Here is a 23,458-nt window from a genome sequence, read left to right as displayed (position 1 = left end):
GTATCTCAGTATTCTTCTCGACAACATTGTCTTTTTCCTGTATGAACACTGATGAAAAATATTCATTTAGCACCTCTCCTATCTCCTCAGACTCCACATACAACCTCCCACTACTGTCCTTGACTGGTCTTAATCTTACTCTAGTCACCCTTTTATTCCTGGCATATGTATAGGAAGCTTTAGGGTTTTCCTTAATCCTACCTGCCAAACACTTCTCATGCCCCCTCCTGGCTCTTAGCTCTCTCTTTAGGTCCTTCCTGGATAACCTGAAACTCTCAAGCTCTCTAACGGAGCCTTCACGTCTCATCTTTACATAAGCCTCCTTCTTCCTCTTGACAAAAGAATCAACTTCTTTAGTAGACCACGGTTCCCTCGCTCAACCACTTCCTCCCTGTCTGGCAGGGACATACTTATCAAGAACATGAAGTAACTGTTCCTTGAACAAACTCCACATTTCAATTGTGCCCTTCCATGCAGTTTCCTTCCCCATCCAATGCATCCTAAACGTACCTAATCGCATTATAATTGCCTTCCTCCCAACTCTTGCCTGTGTTATATTCCTATCCCTGTCCATCGTTAAAGTAAACATAATCAAATTGTGGTCACTATCACCAAAGTGCTCCCCTACCTCCAAATCTAACACCTGGCCAGGTTCATTACCCAGTATCAAATCCAATGTGGCCTCGCCTCTTGTTGGCCTGTCTACATACTGTCTCAGGAAACCCTCCTGCACACATTGGACAAAATCCGACCCATCTAAAGTACTCAAACTATAGCGTTTCCAATCAATATTTGGAAAGTTAAAGATCCCCATAACAACTACCATCCAGAATCATCTTTGCTATCCTTTCTTCTACATCTCAGAGAAAAGAAACTGGAAGAGACTTCAAGGGGCCTATTCAGCTCCTTCTGTGTCTTATGGTTCACTTGAAAGAAGATGAGCATTGATAAGATCCGATGAATTTTCTTCCTCCTTTAGTATATTTGTACATAAGTTATTCCAGAAATTGAAACAAAAACCAAAGCGCTGGAGAAACCCAGCAAGTCTAGAAGCATCTATCGAGAGAGAAAAACAGGGGTAGCAGTGGTTAGCAAACATGGAGAAAGTCTTCACACTCTGTAATTTTTAGGCTCAATGTTGAGTCCTGAGGGCTGTAAGATACCTTGGTCGAGATGAGGTGTTGTTCCTCCAGCTTGCCATTATCCATATCCATCACATTTTCACACCTGTTTTGATGTTGGGGAGACCTTCAGACACATCGACCTTTTTCCTCAGCTGAGGATTCCCCACCACTGTGGTTGACAGGTCCCTCAGCCATGTCCGATGCATTTCCTCCCTGCCCACCCTCTCACAAAGACAGGAGGAATCCCTCTTGTTCTCAATTTCTATCTCACCAACCCCTGCATCTAAAAGGAACATAAAACAACATTTCCACAGACTCCACGAGATACCTATTCCCCTTTCCTACATTGTCAGCATTCCACAGGGACCATTCTGTCTGGGACACCTTCGTTCACTCCGCCTACACTTACAACACCTCCCCACTCCCCCAAAGCATCTTCCCATGCAATCACAGAAGGTGTAATACCTGCCTGTTTACATCTTCCCTCCTCACTGTCCAAGACCCCATACAGACTTTCCAGATAAGCCATTGATTTACCTGCTCTTTCTTCAATCTAGTCAACTCTATTCACAGCTCAGAACGTGGTCTTCTCTGCACTGGGGAGATGAAATACAGACTGTGTGGCTGCTTTGCAAACCACCTCTCCTCTATCGATAAAAATGACACTGTGCTTCCAGTTGCCTGCCATTTCCACACACCATCCTGTTCCCACACCAACCTTTTTGTCTCAGGCCTGCTGCAGCGCTCCAGTCAGGATCATTGCACGTTGGAGGAATAACACCTCATCTTCCGCCTAGGTACCTTGCAGTCCTCAGGACTCAACATCCAGTCTAACAATTTCAGAGCATGAACACTTTCCTCTACGTTCATTATTCACCCTCACATTCCCCCAGATTCTGTCCTGTATGGACTGCTCCAGCACAACTAACACCATTCTCAACTATTCAGACTTCCCTTTAGCACCAATTCACCATTTCTCTCTCTCTGGGCATTTTCTCCATTTGTTTGACTCATTCCACTTCCCCACACATCCCTTCCAACCACGCCACCTCCTCCCCCCACACAAACCCCTCCCCTGTTCCTGATATCACCATAAATACCAGTTCTTTGTTTTATTTTACTCCAAAAACTGAAGTGAAATTGCAAAAGGGAACGAGTCACAAAGTATTGTAGGAAACTCACTAATCTTTACTTTGGGTTTTTTTTAAAAACTGCAAAAACTATTTACAAAGGTCATGTGGAACATGAATGGTTGGACCCAAAAGAAAAGATGTAACAGCCTGGGACTCTTTTTCTCCAGAAAACAGACATTCGAAAGGAGACCTGATGGAGGTCTTTAAAATGATGAATGAGCTAGTTAGGGCAGTCATACAGAAGATTCTTACATTTCAATATGGATAGCTACATATGGACAGAGGGTGGTGATGGAGGATTGCTTTTCAGACTGGAGGCCTGTGACCAGTGGTGTGCCACAAGGATTGGTGCTGGGTCCACTACATTTTGTCATTTATTTAAATGATTTGGATGTCAGCATGGGAGGTATGGTTAGTAAGTTTGCAGATGACACCAAAATTGGTGATGTAGTGGTCAGTGAAAAAGGTTATCTCATAATACAACAGGATCTTGATCAGATGGGTCAATGGGCTGAGGAGTTGCAGATAGAGTCTGACATTCTTAACAATATATCAATTGCACAAATTAGTTCAACTCCAGCAAGTTAAACCAGACCACTTCTTTGTTGTCCAGGACACTCTTCAGAAGAGTGTCCTGGAAGGAAACTGCTATTCTTACATGGTCTGGCCTACATGTGACTCCAGACCCACAGTAATGTGGTTGACTTTCAACTGTCCTTTGGGCAATTAGGGATGGCCAATAAATGCTGGCTTGGAGAGTGATGACTACATCTCGATTGAATTTTTAGAAATTGACAGCTCAAGCAGTCAATATTGCTGCCTGGAAAAATATCCTTCCTGGATCCATAGTTCAGAAATAAAGTGCCATTTCAGTTCTCTGGTCTGCTGGTCCTCAACGGCTTCTAAGATTACTAAGAATTCCCTGGGATTGAGGGCTAAGTTGTAGCTATAGCTCCAATGGCAAAGCTCTTAAAAGTAGAGTTGCAGGTAAACAGGATAGTGAAGAAAGCATTTGGAATGCTTGCCTTTATTGGCCAGTGCACTGAGTACAGGAGTTGGGAGGTCATGTTGCGGCTGTACAGGACATTGGTTAGGCCACTTTTGGAATATTGCATGCCATTCTGGTCTCCTTCCTATCAGAAGGATCTTGTGAAACTTGAGAGGGTTCAGAAAAGATTTGCAAGGATGTTGCCAGGGTTGGAGGTATGAGCTAAAGGGCGAGGCTGTATAGACTGGGGCTATTTTCCCTGTAGCACTGGAGGCTGAGGTTTTAGACTTTTTAGAGGTTTATAAAATCATGAGGGGCATGGATAGAGCGAATAGACAAGGACTTTTCTCCGGAGTGGGGGTGTCCAAAACTAGAGGGCATAGGTTTAAGGTGAGAGGAGAAAGATTTAAAAGGGACTTAAGAGGCAACTTTTTCATGCAGAGGGTGGTGCGTGTAGGAAGTGCTAGAGGACAGGGTACAATTAGAACATTTCGAAGACATCTAGGTGGGTATATGAATGGGAAGAGTTTGTAGAGATATGGTCCAAATGCAGGGAAATGGGACTAGATTTATTAAGGATACCTGGTTGCATTGGACAAGTTGGACCAAAGTGTCTGTTTCCATGTTGTACATCTCTATGACTCTCTAATGGGACAAGTGGTGTTTGCTGAAGAATGTGGGAATTTAGATATAAACATGAGGGAGAAAGAATAGCAGATGTACTGACCTAATGAGGTAAACTAGTGTGGAGAAAAGGCTTTTGAGCACCCTAAAGCATTGAGACAGTTTGGCCTGTTTCATAGCTTTAATTTCTCTGTACTTCCTATAATATTGGCTTTGAGCAAGGACTAAGTGAGGACTGCAGATGCTGGAGATCAGAGCTTAAAAATGTGTTGCTGGAAAAGCGCAGCAGGTCAGGCAGCATCAAAGGAGCAGGAGAATCGACGTTATGCCCGAAATGTCGATTCTCCTGCTCCTTTGATGCTGCCTGACCTGCTGCGCTTTTCCAGCAGCATATTTTTAAGCTTTGAGCAAGGACTGCCTGTATCACGCACTTTTTGAATTATGATTTGTTTACTTAACAAAGTTGTGAGGCTGATTTGTGCACTTTAAAAACACTGCAAAGTTATCAGGATTGTACCAACTTCCCAGCCATAATATGTAAATTCCCTGCAACTTTGTTGAGTTTCAGTGAACCATGAATCCTGCAGGCATTTGGAGCATCTCTGGAGTCAACAACCCTGAAAGCAAAATGACAAAATCATTTTCAAATGTTATTTGCACATTACTTTTCCCCGATAGACTTTAAAATCCACAGGTTCTAATCAGATGCAATTTAAACATTTCAGCATCAAGATTAATCCATTGTTATTTTAATGCATTTAACAGTAAGCTTGATAAATAAAATAGAATCCCTGTAGTGTGGAAACAGGCCCTTTAGTCCAACAAGTTCACATCAGCCCTCTGAAGAGTCAGCGCTTTTTGAGAAGATTTATAGCTCAGGATGATGATAAGTATGTAAGTTAGCTCGCTGAGTTGGAAGCTTTGTTTTCAGATGTTTAGTCACCATACTAGGTAACATCTTCAGTGAGAGTCTCTGGTGAAGTGTATGTTTAGCTGTCACGTGACAAACCAGCATCTACAGAATAACAACAAACACAAACCAAATTCTTAGCTCCAGAAGCAATCATCCCAACACCCACAAACAGAGTTGCATCAAGACATTTCAATGAGTTACATCACACTGCAGCCCCCAAGAACTACAAAAAGCAGAAGAAACACATCGATACAACGCTTTCAAGAAAAATTCTACCAACAAACACAATTGACTGATTCCTCAGAAACAAACCCAAACAAGCAGACATGACGTAACCAAAAACTACAGCCACAGTACCTTACATCAAAGACATATCAGAAATGACTTCCAGATTACTCAGACCCCTTGGCATCATGGTAGCCAACACACTTAAACAGAAAGTAATGAAACTAAAGAATCAATTAGATGCTACTAGCAAATCTAATGTCATTTACAAGATACCACGCAAGAATTGTAAAAAACACTACATCGGACAAACTAGCAGGAAACTTGCCACCAGGATACATGAACACCAACTGGCCACCAACAGACATGACCCACTCTCACTAGTTTCTCAACATACAGACAAAGAAGGACATCACCTTGACTGGGACAACACACACATCCTTGGACAGGCAAAACAAAGACTTGCCCAAGAATTCTTAGAGGCATGGCATTCTAACCAGAACTCCACCAATAAACACATCGATTTAGACTCTTGGAAAAAAAGAATTGGAAATGCCATCACCCACCTTAAGAAACCAAGACCTACAAACAGAGAGGTGGGACATACCACCAACGCTTCATCGGAGACTCTCACTGATGATGTTACCCAGTATAGTGATGAAATGTCTGAAAGCAAATTTTCCAGCTCAACAAGCTAACTTATAAACCTCTGAAGAGTAGTTTGCCCCAAACCCTTTTCTCTACATTTGCCCCTGACTAATGCACCTAACCTACACATCCCTGAACACTACGGACAATTTAGCATGTCCAATTCACCTAACCTGCACATCTTTGGACTGTGGGAGGAAACCAGAGTACCCAAAGGAAACCCTCACAGACATGGGAAGAATGTGCAAACTCCACATAGACAGTCGCTGAAGGCTTGAATTGAACCCAGGTCTGTGGTACTGTGAAGCAGCAGTGGTAACGACTGACCCACCGTGCCACCTCTATGAATATGAATGAAAAACAAGAATACAAATAAGAAGTACAAGAAATGCAGTCACTAGAATACATAGAGCATTAGATCATACAGCATGCATCTGTGTTTTAGCTCTGAGTAATTCTAGGTACACTGTACCTTCTGATACCAATGTGAACCCTTGGTATCACTGGAAGCCACCAGGATTGGAAAATCATGGCAGTGACAGGGGCTTGCCTGCTTTAGTATGCCTGGGAATGAGGATGGAGCTCTGGCTATCTTAAAAATGTTTTGATGGGTTATGAGCATTAGGTTCAGGATCTGATTCCCTGCTTTTTGGCCTGTTTGCTCTGAGGTTCCAGATTGAAATTAAGCATCGTCATAGGGATTGAAATTAAGCATAGTGTAGGTAAATGCATTAATTGAGACATCCACCTGAGAGGGTAAACAAGGCTTAAAGATGACACAATGTAATAATGTTTAAGCCCTTGGAGTAAGCATTGAGCCTATAATCTCCTACCTTGAATTCAAAAGTGTTACAATCAAACTAAATTGATATATGCTAAGTTATGTGTTTACCTTGGACCCTTTGTTGTTCCATTAAATGATGACTTGATGAGGAATTCCAGCAGATTATGTTCCTCGTTGAGTTGTTGTTGAATAGTTTGTATTGTTCTGCAGGTAAATGTAAGTTTTCAGATTAGTTCTGTAAAGTATCTAAGTTCCTGTTTCAATAAGGACAGATTATCAAAATGCCAACAGGAAGAAAATGACTTTAAAAACATACCTCTGCCAGACTTTCTCCTTTTCTGTGAGTTCAAAGCAGGTCTAAATATTTTTAAAAGTATATGATATATTATGTTATAATTCCACTCCTTGGAAAAATGTGAATAGATGAGACTGGTGAAACAACAGCAGCTTTCATTTATATAGCATTTATAATGCATTGAAACATCCAATGGCACATCATAGGAGGGTTATCTGACAAAATTTGACACGGAGCCACATAAAGAGAAATTGGAACAGGTATCTAACAGCTTAGTCATAGAGGTAGATTTAAAGGAAGGACTTAGAATAGAGAGGAGGGGAGAGGCAGAAGTTGCACATTAACAGGGGCTATACCCAGCCATCCCTCTTTATTTCTTTTCCTCTGTGCCAATCTCTAAGGACCTTGCACTGTAGCGTCTTCTGGACCGGATGTCAGTGCTGCATATAGCTTAGAGGGAATATTGGCTCCTCAAAATCTCTTAAAAGCAAGCTGTGAGTCTGCTTGCACACGCACATCAAAGAGAAAAGTGAAGCTGATAAAAACTTACTGGCTCATACTGAAGGTCTCCAGACTCACCAACCCTGATTTCTGTCTGATCAATCATGTCTGCTCCAACATCTTTGGATAACAACATAGAACAACAGAAACAGGAATGACCTTGCAGGCATTTTTTTTTATTTTGATACACTGTTTCCTTCTACACCCTGTGCTTATTTAGCTTCCACTTAAATGCTTCAATATTGTTTCAACTGCTCTTAACAACATTTCAATTTCTTGAACCTCTGGATCATTTTAAAGGTCTCCATAATGTGAGTCCTTAGCCTCTTCCTTTCTAGGGAAACGATTTAGCCTGTTCAACCTTTTCTAACAGGTAGAACATGTTAGATTTTATTCTGTTTCCTCTCAAGTTGTGGATACTATCGTCGAGAGCTCCATTTATTCTCATTGCTCATGGTCTTAAGAAAGAGGGACCTTTCTGGGCCACTTCAGAGATCAGTTAAGAGTCAACCAGGTTTGTTGTGGGATTGAGATGCAACATTGGCCCAGTCAATAAGGATATTGGTGAATAATTTGAGCTTTAGCAATGCAATGAAAAAAATAATTATTATTGACACCAAAATAACTATGGAAATATATAATTGCAATGAAATCTTCTGGTGTATTTTAGGGAAATGAATCTACCACCTATACCTGGACTGGCCAACAGTTTACTCCAGTCCCAGCTTGGTGTTAATGCATAATGCTCTCTTGGCAATTTGGAGTAGGCACAAAATGCAATGCCATCCATACCTACACAGCAAAGGCATATTGAAAACAAAAATGAATAGCACATAGCCTCAGAACCTATATATAAAATTGGAATCCATGATCCTGTATATCCTATTGCACTATCAGATAACTTTGACTATATTCAAGATTATAAAGAAAGCCCATGCAAACCTCCAAATACACAGATCCCCTGTTTCAGGTTAATACACTATGGAATAGAATTGAATTGAGTTGTAGCCTGGCCGATGTTCTGTAACTATATCAACTGCTCTTAGGCATCACTCAGCTAAACCTTTAACGTAACACCTTATGTTTTGAAAATTTGAGACCATGGATTCTAAAATAGATGAAAAGTTGATTTCGGCTTTTCAGTTCTATGAAGATCTAATCCTTATTTTAACGGTTGGGAAGTAATTTTAAATCTTGAGATCAAACAGCATTGACAAGCATTCTGTGAATTCAGTGAAATGATCAGCAAGCTGTCTTGGGGGATAATTGCTAAAGTGTCAGCTGATTTGAGTTTTAAAACCATGAAAAAGAGAGAGAGAGGGAAAGATAGAGAGGAACCAGAGCAGATTCATGCAGCAAGGAAGGCCCATACAGCAGAGCTGCTGCCATTAGTAGTCTCCAAATAGTAATAGCTGGGAGAATCCTGAGTTGTCCAAAGCTAACGAAGAAGAAAAGCTTCAGAAGCAGAAGGCTTGAGGATGTCAAAGATGAAGACACGTTACAGAGCTGTTGAAGACGTGAGTTTACATAACCCATACTAAAGAACAGTGAGTTGAGTTTGCAGTTTGCTTTAAGGGCCGCATTGAGAGACAGCAACTGGACAAACTATCATCCAGTGAATGCAAAGCAATTTAAGGAAGGTAGCCAATTACAACCATGTCAGGTGAGCAAGAGGCTTTAATGTGAAGGTGTGGGTGACTTTTCAATGAGGGTTGAGTGTCTGTAAGGGTCTTGTTAGAATAAAAGAACTTAATCTTTCTTTCTGATGCAGAGTATTAAGAAATGCATCAAGATCTACTTCAAATGTACCCAATGATAGAGCTTCCACAACTCTCCTTGTAGCATATTCCAAAGATTCCCACCTTCTAGGTTAAAAAAATACCCCTCATCTTGGTCCTAAGTGGCTTCCCACATTTAGAAATTGTGTATTATATTTATAGACTCCTCAGCTTGGGAAACATCTATCTTGTTTATCCCTTTAAGTAACTTGTAATTTTCAATGAGCTATGCATATACACATCCATATTTGTCTATAAGAACTTTTAACAGAACTTGTACATCTACAATTCTCTTCAAGACACTTTATCTCAATTAATTTAAAGACATACCTTCAACTAATAGAAACACTTTTCCTTTTCTGTCTTACTTATGCTATACACCTTTATCCAATCATCCCTCAACCTCCTTTGGTACAACCTTGACTCCACACTAAATCCTGTAGTTAAGTTCCCTCACCCCGAATTATTTGGCTGAATTTACTCTACTTCCCCGCAAAGGTCTTCAGATCCTCTTGAACAGTCTTTGCAAAATTGTACCAGATACTTACAGTCACATTGCATGGCCACTGTGATATCAAGATTTACTTGGAGCTTGCTGAAAAAAGAATGCAAAGTAGATTAGAAATTTGTAATATCAGAAGGGTTTAATTTCCACAGTGGGGTCTTGTGATTGGATGCCATAACCTCAACATAAGTTGCGTGATGAAGAGACAAGCTCCTGTTACAATACAGCCTTAAGTTTCCATCTCTGACAGTGAAAATATCTCAAGCTGTTTTTTTCTTTCCTAAGATTTAATTATGTAGTCAATGTGATGGGCCTATGCCATCTATTTATATATTACCAATGCCTACAATCTTGGCATTACCAATGTCCATAGTCTAAACCTCCTCAGGTTAGATGGTGTAGTGTTGGGCTTAAAAATGCTATCTCCAAATCTAACTATTAAGGGTTAATTGTTAACTGATTTTAAATACAACACAGCAGCAAATATGGTGCCAGTTTATCATCCTACCCTGTCTGTTTGGGGATATGCTGTGGACACCTGTGATTTATGACAAATGGTGATAACAACAAACAGAGCTACCAGGAAGGTGATTATGACCAATGTCCAGAAGGTCTAGTATGCCCCTTCTATACCATTGCTTTTGAACCATGTACATTGCAGAAAAGCGGGAGTACTTGCAAATACAGTAAGTTACCACCCAATAATGCAATCATTCACAAAACTTTTCCTCACTATCTGTGTGAGACCAGCATTCATGTTTTCAATCTTAATGATAAGCGAGAGGAATCATCTGTCAAATTATGTAGTGATAAAATTTATCATCTATGATGCAATTGGACATAACACTACATAATCAAAGAACAGAAGGCGATAATCATGTATTGCATCACCAATCAATTGAGTAGCGTACCGTTGCACACAGCCAAGACCAATTGATTCACATAGCCGGCAACTTAGGAATCCTTACTGTGCATCATTGGTGGGGCATATTTAAGGGGTGCTCACCTAAAGCTTCAGCAGTACACTTACTCTTATGTCATCCAATAGTTATAATATTGTTAATTGTTTGTTTCTTGTTTTATGTACCTGTGCAGTGGCCTGTTAACTATCACTGGGTGGCACGGTGGCACAGTGGTTACCACTGCTGCCTCACAGCGCCAGAGACCCGGGTTCAATTCCCGACTCAGGCGACTGACCGTGTGGAGTTTGCACATTCTCCCCGTGTCTGCGTGGGTTTCCTCCGGGTGCTCCGGTTTCCTCCCACAGTCCAAAGATGTGTAGGTTAGGTGAATTGGCCATGCTAAATTGCCTGTAGTGTTAGGTAAAGGGGTAAATATAGGGGAATGGGTGGGTGGTGGGTCGGTGTGGACTTGTTGGGCCGAAGGGCCTGTTTCCACACTGTAAGTAATCTAAACATGTGTAACCAACTTGCAGCTATTAAACAGTGTTTGTACAAGGCATCGGTCATCTGTTTTGAAGACGTTGAACGGTGGTGTGAGGTGTTAGGCTTAGAAATGCTGTCTCCAAATTAGACCATAAGGGTTAATCATTATGGGTTAACTGAATATGACTGAACTAAAATGGAAAACTACGTGAGAAATAAGCCTTGTGTAAAAACAGCCTGTCTTGTTGTGTGAGGTAACTGCATGACTTTGGCTGGGTAGGAGACAGAATGTTGTGCAGTTAACAGTATAAGTGTTTTTCAACTTAATTCCTGCGTAATGGAATGCCTGGAAAAGTACTGAAAGTACAATGAATGGTGATACACCACGTAACATTAGATTCTGAATAGTATTAACATCAGGGACTTTGCTGCACTTGTTAAACTTTCAGCATTGGGCTAGGGTTAGTGAGATTGTTGCCCTTTGAGATAGAGCTCCAAGTGCCGCCGTCACCAAGTTCCCAATGGGCTGAAAGTCAGTGTGAGACCCATGGAATCACCGAATCCCTATAGTTCAGAAAGAGATCACTTGGCCCATTGAGTCTGCACTGACCTTCTGAAGAACATCTTACCCTATCCCTGTAACCCTGCATCTACCCTGGCTAATCTACCTAGCATGCACATCCCTGGACACAATGGAGCAATTTACCAGGTACATATTTGAACTGAGGGAGGAAACTGGAATACCCGGAGGAAACACGGGGAGAGTGTGCAAACTCCACACAGACAGTCGCCCGAGGCTGGAATCAAATCCAGGTCCTTGGCAGTGCTAATCACTTGCTACACTCACTTATTTAACATATATCTCAATTGTTTGACCTAACCATTTAGCTTTGGCATCTGTATATAGTATAATTTGAAAATTAATTCATATCTTTTTTAGGTATTTCAACCTAATAAATTGTTATGCAAATCTTTTTGTAATCATTTTGATCAGACCTGTTTGGTATTTCCAACCTACAGAGTCTAGACACTGTCAATGCCTCCAGAATAAAGACTTATTGAATATCACATTGTAAGCCACACCAATGCCAACTATCTAGAAAGCACCCAACTCTTTGTTTATGTACCACTAATACCCACAATCTAGACGCCACTAATTGCCACTCCTGAGAGAACTACTGTTTCCTACAGTCAAGGTCATTAGAAACAAGAGGGCTACCCATTGATAGCGTATTAATTTAAAAGATCAGAGAAGAGGAGACAAAATTGTTGTGGATTAATAAATCAAATTTTTTAAATCAGTACTAGAATGCACAGCTTGTACCATCTCATCAAGGCTCATTTCACAGCACCTTTCAGACCTGTGATTTCTCTGACCAAGGGGAACAAGGGCAGCAGGTAGTTGGAAATACCACCACCTCATATTACCATCAAAATGAGACACTATTCTGACTTGGAACTGTATCACTGGTCTTTCACTGTTACCATATCAAAATTCTGACACTTCCTTCCTAAAAGCACTGTGAGTGTTCTTGCGGTCGTGGTTTGAAAAACAATTCAGCACTGCTTTCTCAGGAATAATGATGTGGAGAAGCTGGTGTTGGACTGGGGTGGACAAAGTTAAAACTCACACAACACCAGGTTATAGTCCAACAGGTTTATTTAGAAACACTGCTCTACCTGATGAAGGAGCAGAAAGCTAGTGCTTCCAAATAAACCTACTGGGCGATAACCTGATGTTGTGTGATTTTTAACTTTCTCAGGAGTAATTAGGGTTGGACAATAATTGCTGGACGAGTCAGTGATATACACATCTGGGAATACATTTTTAGAAATCCAAAGAGACTAAGAAAGAAGAAGATTTTGGTAAGAGTGAATGTTTGATACTCTACATCTGTATCATACAATGGATGAGTTGGACTGAAGTGTCTAGACAGTGGATTTGAATCAGCACAGGCTTGGAGGGCTGAAGGGCCTGTTCCTGGGCTGTAAATTTTCTTTGTTCTTCGTTTTTGTCTGTTTCCGTGCTATATATCTCTACAGCTCTATGAGTCTATACCAACTTTCCTTTGATGGCATCTGTAAACAAGGTAATCATACCTGGAAATATTTGTGTCAACTTGATAGTTGTATTGTATCCAGCTGTCTTGGAAATAAGAGAATTCTCCAATAGCTAGGATGGCAATTAATGTGAAGGTGAGCAGTGAAACTGCAAAACAAAACAAGGTTCCTACTCACTATGTTGTGCAGATACATTAATGAGTCTATATCAATATTGTGAAGATTAGATTATTTTTATATCCTGACTCTCTTGTAAATTAATTGAAGGACTGTTGATAATACCACAAATTGTCCTCAATATCATCATTGTTGAGATAAACTATCAGCTCAGCGAGCAACCTACATCCAAAACTAACAACCTTGCTGTCACCTTATTATTTTTACAATATGTCAACATACAGATAAGTCTGATATTAAACCAGTCTCTGCAATCTTGTTGTCATATTTGATCCCGAAATGTCCTTAAGCCCCCACATTCATGGCGCTGCCTAGTTCCACCTCTGTAATATCTGTCAACTTCACCCCTGTCTTAGTTTATCTGCTGCTGAAACCCCTTTCTGTCTCTTTATTGTGTCCAGACTGCCTATTACAATGCTATTTTGACTAGTTATCCATATCCAACACTCAGACATTCAAGAGCATTCACAAATCGACTTCCTGTGTTTTAAATCTCACTGAGTCCCATTGACCTCTCATCCTTTTGCTTGCCTGCCTATATTGGCTCCAGGTCAAATAGTGTTTTTATTTTCAAATTTACATCATTGTTTCCAGATGTCTCAATGGCCAGACCCCTCATTAGCTTAAAAACTCTTCTAGTTTTACTCTCTTTCAAGAACTCTGTGCTCTTCCAATTCCAGACTCTTTAAAATCATTTTATCTTCAGGGGCTGTGCAGTCAGCTACCTGGACTTTAAGATCTGGAGCCTCTATCCATAAACTTTCTTGACCATCTACCTCTCAATCCTCCTTTAAAACTCCTTCAAAACTTCCTCTTTGACCAAGCATTTGGTAATCTTACTTAATAAATCCTTAATTGGCACAGTCACAATTTAATTTGTAATGCTCTTAAGGAGATCCTTAAGACATTTTGCTATGTAAAGGCATTGCATGAATATAGGTTGTTGTAGTCTACATGCAGTTATCTAGTAAATTGTGGTCTGGAACATGTTTGCAGTGTTTACCAGCTCATCTAGCCCCAACTCTTTAATGTTACTGTAATACAGATCCTGAACTCAATGGTAAGTTGGGAGCGTGAGAAATACATTCAAACGTTTGGAGCAACCAGTTGGATACCATGGAGAGCAAAGTATTAAAAAAGTGTAAATGTTAGGAGCACGTAACACATTGCATCATGGAATCATACAGAACAGAAAAGACCCTTTGGCCATCGGGTCTGCACTGATAAAAAAACGACTTTAAATCTACGTTACTTCAACTTTCTAGCACTTGGTGTTCTAGGCAATTTCAACATCTCACATTCTAAATGTTGCCTTTAATGTCACATACTTGGTAGCACATCATGGATGTCATATTCTAGATGACACATTTTGTTGGAGATGTGAAATGATCTTAGAAATAAAAAGAAAAAGCTAATCATTTCATCCGAGGTCCTTGACATAAAAACAGGTTACTATTCATTTAAAACCTGAAAGAAGCTCTGAAGGAAAGGCCTCAAGTTTTAGTGTGTCCCTCAGCACGTAGCCCTGGGTCTCTGAATATGCCAGGCTGCAACACTTGGTTAATGTCAACTCTTTTCTCTGGATGACCAACAAGTCTTGGGAAGAGCAAAGCGTGTCCTTCACGAGTCGGTGGTTGTCTAGAAACAGTCAATGTTTGTCTTGGTGTGCATCCCAGGAACAGCCTGTAGAGTTCTGAGTCCTACACCACAAAACTGCTTGGGACGAACCTTGAACAAACCCCACTGCATCTTTCTCCAGCCTGTCTTTGCAAAAGCACATTCCAGCAGGAGATTGCGACAGTCTCTACCACCCCCAGCCTCCAACCCCCTCAGCCACATCGAGGGCAACGTGCAGTGGCACAGACCAACTGGGTGTTCAAGGAGGATCTCACAGGGAGTGCCCTTCTCACCACCAGCTAAGCGATATCTTGGTGCTTGCTGGCAAGTTCTGGTGATGAGGCATTCTGCCAAATGACTTTGACAGTTTGCTCAGAGAACCACGCAGCAGGATCCACCCTCTCCTTTTCCTGCATGGTCTCAAGGATGCCACATGCTGACCACTTCCTGATGGACTTGGGGCCAAATGTGTTTTTCTTTCCAAATTTCTCCATGGAGGACAGGTGATATGGAACAGTAAAATGGGATCTTGGTCAGATAGGCCAATGGGCTGAGGAGTGGCAGTTGGAGTTTAATTTAGATAAATATGAGGTGCTGCATTTTGGGAAAGCAAATCTTAGCAGGACTTATACATTTAATGGTAAGATCCTAGGGAGTGTTGCTGAACAAAGAGACCTTGGAGTGTGGGTTCATAGCTCCTTGAAAGTAGAGTCGCAGGTAGATAGGATAGTGAAGATGACGTTTGATATGCTTTCCTTTATTGGTTAGAGTATTGAGTACAGGAGTTGGAAGGTCATGTTGTGGCTGTACAGGATATTGTTTAGGGCATTGTTGGAATATTGCGTGCAATTCTGGTCTCCTTTCTATCGGACGGATGTTGTGAAACTTGAAAGGGTTCAGAAAAGATTTACAAGGATGTTGCCAGGATTAGAGGATTTGAGCTATAGGGAGAGGTTGAATAGGCTACGGCTGTTTTCCCTGGAGTGTCAAAGGCTGAGGGGTGACCTTTTCGAGGTTTACAAAATCATGAGTGTCATGAACAGGGTAAATAGACAAGGTCTTTTCCCTGGGATGGGGGAGTCCAGAACTAGAGGGCATAGGTTTAGGGTAAGAGGGGAAAGATATAAAATAGACCTAAGGGGCAACCTTTTCATGCAGAGGATGGTGCGCGTGTGGAATGAGCTGCCAGAGGATGTGGTGGAGGCTGGTACAATTGCAACATTTAAAAGGCATGTAGATGGGTATATGAACAGGAAGGGTTTCGAGGGAAATGGGCTGGGTGCTTGCAGGTGGGACTAGATTGGGTTTGGATATCTGGTCGGCATGGTCGGGTTGGACTGAGGAGTCTGCTTCCATCCTGTACATCTCTATGCCATGCTGATCTTTGAGTGGCCCTATTCCCTCCCAAGTTACCCTTTTGTCAGAGAGTCATAGAGTCATAGAGATGTACAGCATGGTCCATAATGTATTTGTAAAAACCCTTTGGATTCTCATTAACTCTATTTACCAAAGCTATCTCCTGTCCCCTTTCTGCCTTCCTGATTTCCTTCTTAAGTATACTCCTACTGCCTTTATATTCGACTAAGGATTCACTCGATCTATCCTGTCTATATCTGACATGTGCTTCCTTCTTTTTCTGAACCAAACCCTCAATTTCTTTAGTCATCCAGCATTCCCTATACCTACCAGCCTTTCCTTTCACCCTGACAGGAATATACTTTCTCTGGACTCTCGTTATTTCATTTATGAAGACTTCCCATTTTCCAGCCATCTCTTTACCTGTGAACATCTGTCTCCAATCAGCTTTTGAAAGTTCTTGTGTAATACCATCAAAATTCTCCTTCCTCCAATTTAGAACTTCAACTTTTAGATCTGGTCTATCTTTTTCCATCACTTTTTTAAAGCTAATCGAATTATGGTCGCTGGCCGCAAACTGCTCCCCCAGTGACATCTCAGTCACATGCCTTGCCTTATAGAACATAGAAAAATACAGTGCAGTACAGGCCCTTTGGCCTCCATGTTGTGCCGATCCAAGCCCACCTAACCTACACTAGCCCACTATCCTCCATATGCCTATCCAATGCCCGTTTAAATGCCCATAAAGAGGGAGAGTCCACCACTGCTACTGGCAGGGCATTCCATGAACTCACGACTTGTTGAGTAAAGAATCTACCCCTAACATCTGTCCTACCACCCCTTAATTTAAAGCTATGCCCCCTCGTAATAGCTGACTCCATACGTGGAAAAAGGTTCTCATGGTCAACCCTATCTAAACCCCTAATCATCTTGTACACCTCTATCAAGTCACCCCTAAACCTTCTTTTCTCCAATGAAAACAGCCCCAAGTGTCTCAGCCTTTCCTCATACGATCTTCCTACCATACCCGGCAACATCCTGGTAAACCTCCTTTGCACCCGTTCCAGTGCCTCCACATCCTTCCTATAGTATGGCGACCAAAACTGCACACAATATTCCAGATGCGGCCGCACCAGAGTCTTATACAACTGCAACATGACCTCAGGACTCCGGAACTCAATTCCTCTACCAATAAAAGCCAGTATGCCATATGCCTTCATTACCGCACTATTTACCTGGGTGGCAACTTTTAGAGATCTGTGTACATGGTCACCAAGATCCCTCTGCTCATTCACACTACCAAGTATCCGACCATTAGCCCAGTACCCTATTATTTCCCAAGAGTAGGTCAAGTTTTGCACCTTCTCTAGTAGGTACATACTGAATCAGAAAATTTTCTTGTATGCACTTAACAAATTCTTGTCCATCTAAACTCTTAACACTATGGCAGTCCCAGTCTATGTTTGGAAAGTTAAAATCCCCTGCCATAACCACCCTATTATTCTTACAGATAACTGAGATCTCCTTACAAGTTTGTTTCTCAATTTCCCTCTGACTATTAGGGCATCTATAATACAATCCCAATAAGGTGATCATCCCTTCCTTATTTTTCAGTTTCACCCAAATAACTTCCTTGGATGTATTTCCAGGAATATCCTCCCTCAGTACAGCTGTAATGCTATCCCTTATCAAAAACGCCACTCCCCCATCTCCCTTGCCTCCCTTTCTATCCTTCCTGTAGCATTTGTATCCTTGAACATTAAATTGCCAGTCCTGTCCATCCCTGAGCCATGTTTCTGTAATTGCTATGATATCCCAGTCCCATGTTCCTAACCATGCCCTGAGTCATCTGCCTTCCCTGTTAGGCCCCTTGCATTGAAATAAATGCAGTTTTATTTATCAGTCCTACCTTGTTCTCTGCTTTGTCCCTGCCTGTCCTGACTGTTTGACTCGCCTTTATTCTTTGTGTTGGATTTCTGATTGACAAGGAAGTCGAGGATTATGAGAGGTAGTTGAAACCAGAATCAGATTAGCCAGGATCTTATTGATTGATAGAGTACTCTGGAAGGGCTAAATTGTTTACTGTTGGTGAGACAAATGGATACAGTAAACTTGTTTGTTTGAAGCATTTATCGTGGCTTAAAATTGATTATCGCAATTCCTTTTTTTTAATACGCTAGCTATCCTTCAAGACTTACTGTGACAATCAGAGTGCATACTTTCCTGTCCAATATCAAAGAAAAAAATAATGAGTTAGAAAAGAAAAACAAACTGCAGTGAGTGCATATTGGAACATTACAGACTGCTCACTTTTAAACTTTGAAGATAGACTCTTCACATCTGCTGCTCTGCTTCCTCTATTACATCAGTGCAGATGTAGAAATGGCAGTAAAACTGGTTGATCATTTCTGTGAGAATCCAAAAAGACCAGGAAATAAGCTGGTGAAAACCTACTGCTTTTGATCCTCAACTGAGAACAACTCTAGCTCAGTGTGACACTCAGTTTAATCATGTAAAAAGCAAAGATATGCAGTTATATGGCTCCTTCCATGATGTCCCAAATTGCTTCATACTTAATGATGTATTTTTGAAATGTAGTATCTGAGGACATGTCTATAACGAAGCATTTGATTTGCACACAGCAATCTTCTACAAATAGGAAGATTATAGTGACTAGAGAGTCAGTTTTCCTTTCAGTGTTGCAAGTTGATGGATTTCTTTTATCCCTATATATTTTATAAATATTGGTCAGGAGCCCAGGGAGAATTCCTCTTCTTTTCTTCAAAATTGTTCAAGTGGTTTCTATGTGCTTATCTGAGAGAGCAGATGAAGCCAGATCTGAAAGGCAGCACTTCTAATCGTCCAGCTCTACTTAGTTTTGTAGTTACAGTGTTAGTCTGGATTTGATGGAGTGGAGCTTGAACTATAACCTTTGAACTCTGAGACTGTTGTAGTGGGAGTACTAGTTGGAGACACCTATGTAAACCTTTCATTTTTTCAATAGTGTGACAATGTCCATCTCTGCTAGCTGTGTTTTCCCTACAGCGGGTATTGTCGGGAGGGCTTGCTGAGCACAGCTCACCTTATAACTGCCTCAATCAGTTGTTGCTTCTCCCTATAGCAGTTTGTGCCATCCATGAATTCTACCGATTCACAAGTTGCTGCAAATCCCAGCTCCAGTGATAAACGTTTAATCTAATTGTATTGACGGTGCTTTATCTCTGAGGCTGCCAATCAATTGACTACTACAACAATAACCCATTAAGGAGTGAGTACTGGCAACTACTGGGTGAGAAGCTGAAAGCCAGTAGGGTTCCCTACATGACAATAAGTGAATGCATTATAAAGAATACTCTCTTTGTTGTAAAGTGCTTTGCAAGTGTCCTGAAAGGTTCTCTCAAGATGCCTGAGGAACATAGGAAAACAAGAAGAAGAAAGGCCATTCAGCCCTTCACGCCTGACCTACTTCTTAGTATGATCCTTACTGATCAAACGCTTCAATCCCTTGTACCCACTGCATCTCCATAATCCTGTATATCACTGATAATCAGCCTATTCCTGATGAAGGGCTTTTGCCCGAGACGTCGAGTTTCCTGCTCCTCGGATGCTGCCTGACCTGCTGTGCTTTTCCAGCACCACTCTAATCTAGACTCTGGTTTCCAGTATCTGCAGTCCTTGTTTTTACCTTACGTATATTAAGTCTATATACATTCCTCTATCCATCTCTCTTTTCCTCCTGTCTTTCTTACCCCCCCCTTTGAAAGACACCTCGTTAATGCAAGCCTTTTGTTCTTCTCTCCTTTTAAAATCTTACAGACATTATGCTTTTTATGAAAAGTGAATGAAAGACCTGCATTTCTCAAGTGCCTTTCGTGAGTCCAGGAGGCCCCAAACCTCTTTCCAGTAGATGAAATATGTTTGAATTGCAGTTACTGTTGTAACAAAGAAAAAGGTAACATATTTGAATTGTAAAGCTGCTTGGAAAATTGATATATCACCTGTGCCTCCGCTGATGGAGGTTTGGACGCACACATCAGGAACTTTTGGGAAAGCATCCAACTCTTTGATGGTACTGGGGGATACCTTCCTGCTGAAACGCCTCCTCATCTTGTGACAAGTCGTCTTCTGAAGCTGTTGTCAATGAGCTACTGTTTAAGACCCTATACCTAAACCCCGGTCACTGCTTTGATTCAGGAAGTTGCTGCAAACACGGAAGCCAGCAGAGCAGAAAAAAACACACTTTACGAAACGACCTTACCCTGTAAAAGACTGCAGACTAAACTTTAAGAGATTTAATATTTGCACATCCGGGAGAATGGGATCTGGTCATTTAGAATGATGAAATACACTGACAGCTTGTCATTAGAATGGAGATATGAAAAATAAACTGAATTGCAGAGGGTGAAAATTGGTCTAACTGTCTTAAAGGAGAGCTAGTTCCCATTTTTGTATCACTGATAGGAAGAAAAATAGCACAAACAATTATTTTTATTAACTGTGTTCCTATTTAAAAAAACAGAACACAGAACGCCTCAGGGAGATTGTAAAAAGGAACATGCTGTAATGTATTCCTGGAGTTTCAAAGTTTCACAGCTGCACATTAGCCAAGGGTGTGACAAAGTAACCTTTGTATTTTTCAAGAAGCAAGCATTTCTATAAAGAGTCTTCATCTGGTGAGAAACAGTTTGTGAATAGCATGGGCAGGCCAAGATAATGCATTTTGGTGCAACTATAGACATAGGTTTAAGATGCATACCTGCTGTGAAGTCATCCTCCTGTAGGAGGGAAGTGGGCTGACATTCCTTGTGGAGTGTAGTTGAAACTTTATTGCTGGAACAGCACAGCAGGTCAGGCAGCATCCAGGGAACAGGCCCTTCTTCCTGAAGAAGGGCCTGTGCCCGAAACGTCGAATCTCCTGTTCCCTGGATGCTGCCTGACCTGCTGTGCTGTTCCAGCAATAAAGTTTCAACTTTGATCTCCAGCATCTGCAGACCTCACTTTCTCCTTGTGGAGTGTACCCTCACTCTGCTTTACATTGAAGTCAGGTAAGGCTTTCACTCACTCTGATTTATGCCACCATGTCAACAACAAAGCCTTGCATTTGTCAAGCATCTTTAATGGAGTTGCAAGATGCTTCACAGGAGCGAAAATTGGACACCAAATCATGACAGGAAATATTGGCAGAGGTAAAAAGGTGGTGAAAGAGATAGATTTAAGAAAGTGAGAAAGGTACTAACGCAGACTGGTTTTTGGGAAAGGTTTCCACATGTAGGGCCTAAACAGCTGAAGGCTTGGCCAACAATAGCACAGTGAAAGAAGAGGCTACAAAGTGGCTAAAGCTGTGGGAGAACCCAGAGATTTTGCAGATATTTTGCATTTACTTATAAATGGCAAAGTGAGGATATGAAAGAGTTTGAACATTATGCTAAAAACGTCAAATCCACAAGGGTTATCATGTGGATATGTCACGAGGAAAATGTTGGCATGAACGCAATGGTGCAATACTCTCCCTGATAAACAAGTTCACTAAGGGCAAATCATTTGACATCCCTTCTGCGACTGCATAGTCTGACTCTGATTTCAGTCTCTGCTGCACAAGTTGCAATTCTGCTAGGTTTTCAAACCCTTTCATAAGCTCACTAGTCTGGGACCAATGTAAAAGTAATCTCCAAGTTTCATTTCTTTACTACAAATCATCTTTTTAAAAGCCTCTCTTGTACCCTCACCCTCTGACAATAAATGCAAGGAAATCTTTTTGGCACTAAGATTGAGATAATTCAATCAGCTGCCTCTGGTCTCTCCCTTTATTCTAATAGCTCAGCTGGTCTAACTTCTTATAATGCTCCCCACTGCCTTAAGCCTAAACCCACATCTTTCTCTGTTTCTTCTCTATCTCCCATTATGCCATCTCTGAGCTCATCATGTCCATGAGACCCATCTGTTGCTCCCCCCGCCATTCTAGTCCCAATAAGCATCATACCACCCAACTCTTCCTATTGGCTCCTAGATTAGCTGACAATGTAAATGACTCTGTTTCTTCAGCAGTTGTCCCTTTCTTCTTGAAATCCACTGTCACCATGCCTCTCCTCAAAAAAACAACATCCCACTGTCCATGCAAACTACTGTACTGTCCCCCTTTTTTTCTCTAATGTCCTTGAAATGATTGTAACCTCTTAAACATTTTCCCATTCTTTCTGTAACTCCTACATTCCAATTCCTCCAAGCGGTTTTCCATGGTACCAAAACACCATATCAAAGTCAGGCTAATATTTGGTGGCATGGTGGCTCAGTGGTTAGCACTGCTGCCTCACAGCACCAGGAACCTGGGTTCAATTCCAGCCTTGGGTGACTGTCTGAGTTTGCATATTCTCCCCGTGTCTGTGTGGGTTTCCTCCCACAGCCCAAAGATGTGCAGGTCAGGTGAATTGACTGTACTACATTGCCCATAGCATTCAGGAGTGTGTAGGTTAGCTGCATTAGTCAGGAGGAAATGTAGGGGAATGGGTCTGGGTGGGTTACCCTTCAAAGGGTTGGTGTGTAGTTGCTAAACCAAAGGGACTATTTCCACATTGTAGGAATTCTAATTTTATGACTGTGACAACATAAGCTTTTCCTCCTTGTTATTTTTGACCTGTCTACAGCCTTTAATATGGTTGACCCTACCATCTCCTCCACTCCTTTGCATTGCTATCGAGTTGGCTGGGACTCCCAATTAGTTTCATTTTAATGTATTTCATTGTAAGCAGAGTATCACGTGCAATGGCTTCCTTTTCTATTCCATTCCACAACTTCTGATGTTCTGTGGTTCCCTTCTAATTCCTTACTCCACGGCGCAGTAACATCATCTGAATTCCTAGTGTTAGTTTTCACAAGTACTCTGATCATACCCAGCTCTACCCTACCCCGCCTCTCTCAGTTCCTTCACTTTATTTAAATTATCAATACTAGATGTGCTGAAACTTCCTCCCATTAAATATTGGGAAGACCAAAACTATTCTGTTAAGTCCTTGCCACAAAACTCCAGCCTAGCACTGATTTCATCTTTCTGGCATTTGGCTGAAGCTGAATCAGATTATTCAGAATCCTGGTGTTAGCTTTGACCGCAAGGTGAGGTTCTGAACATAAGTTTGGGACAGCATCGAGATAGTCTGGTTCCACCTCTGTAACATCACCTTGACTCCACCCTTGCCACATCCCATGTGTTGCTGAAACTTTAATTCACTCTTTTGATATTTTGGGACTATTTTATTGCTGCCCTAGCAGGCTTCCTGTAATTCATTCCTCTGTAATCCTGAGGCCACAAAACTCTGCTGATCATGTCCAAACTCATACCTTGTCCTATTC

General features: G+C 41.4%; 1 protein-coding gene across 4 annotated transcripts in view; it reads right to left on the bottom strand.

Annotated features, from left to right (window-relative positions):
- The window catches only part of LOC122557719 (endoplasmic reticulum-Golgi intermediate compartment protein 2-like), a 64,629-nt gene extending 44,243 nt beyond the window's left edge, over nt 1-20,386 (bottom strand). Inside the window, exons 1-7 of one of the 4 annotated variants that reach the window (XR_006313923.1) lie at nt 20,113-20,386; nt 13,004-13,112; nt 9,562-9,608; nt 7,285-7,355; nt 6,756-6,796; nt 6,548-6,643; nt 4,391-4,486 (exon numbers count right to left, since the gene is read on the bottom strand). Coding sequence is in view for 3 of the 4 variants with exons in the window: in XM_043705627.1 (XP_043561562.1) it covers nt 4,391-4,486; nt 6,548-6,643; nt 6,756-6,796; nt 7,285-7,355; nt 9,562-9,608; nt 13,004-13,112; nt 20,113-20,221 (569 nt within the window). In the remaining variant the exon portion in view is untranslated. The remainder of the gene's footprint in view (nt 1-4,390; nt 4,487-6,547; nt 6,644-6,755; nt 6,797-7,284; nt 7,356-9,561; nt 9,609-13,003; nt 13,113-20,112) is intronic. The other 3 variants (XM_043705627.1, XM_043705626.1, XM_043705628.1) reach the window with 3 other exon arrangements.
- Nucleotides 20,387-23,458: the final 3,072 nt, after the last annotated feature.

This window comes from Chiloscyllium plagiosum, chromosome 16 (genome assembly GCF_004010195.1).
Source record: "Chiloscyllium plagiosum isolate BGI_BamShark_2017 chromosome 16, ASM401019v2, whole genome shotgun sequence".
Lineage (NCBI taxonomy): Eukaryota > Metazoa > Chordata > Chondrichthyes > Orectolobiformes > Hemiscylliidae > Chiloscyllium > Chiloscyllium plagiosum.
Note: the sequence above shows the minus strand (reverse complement) of the source record. Positions and strands in the feature narration are given on the sequence as shown.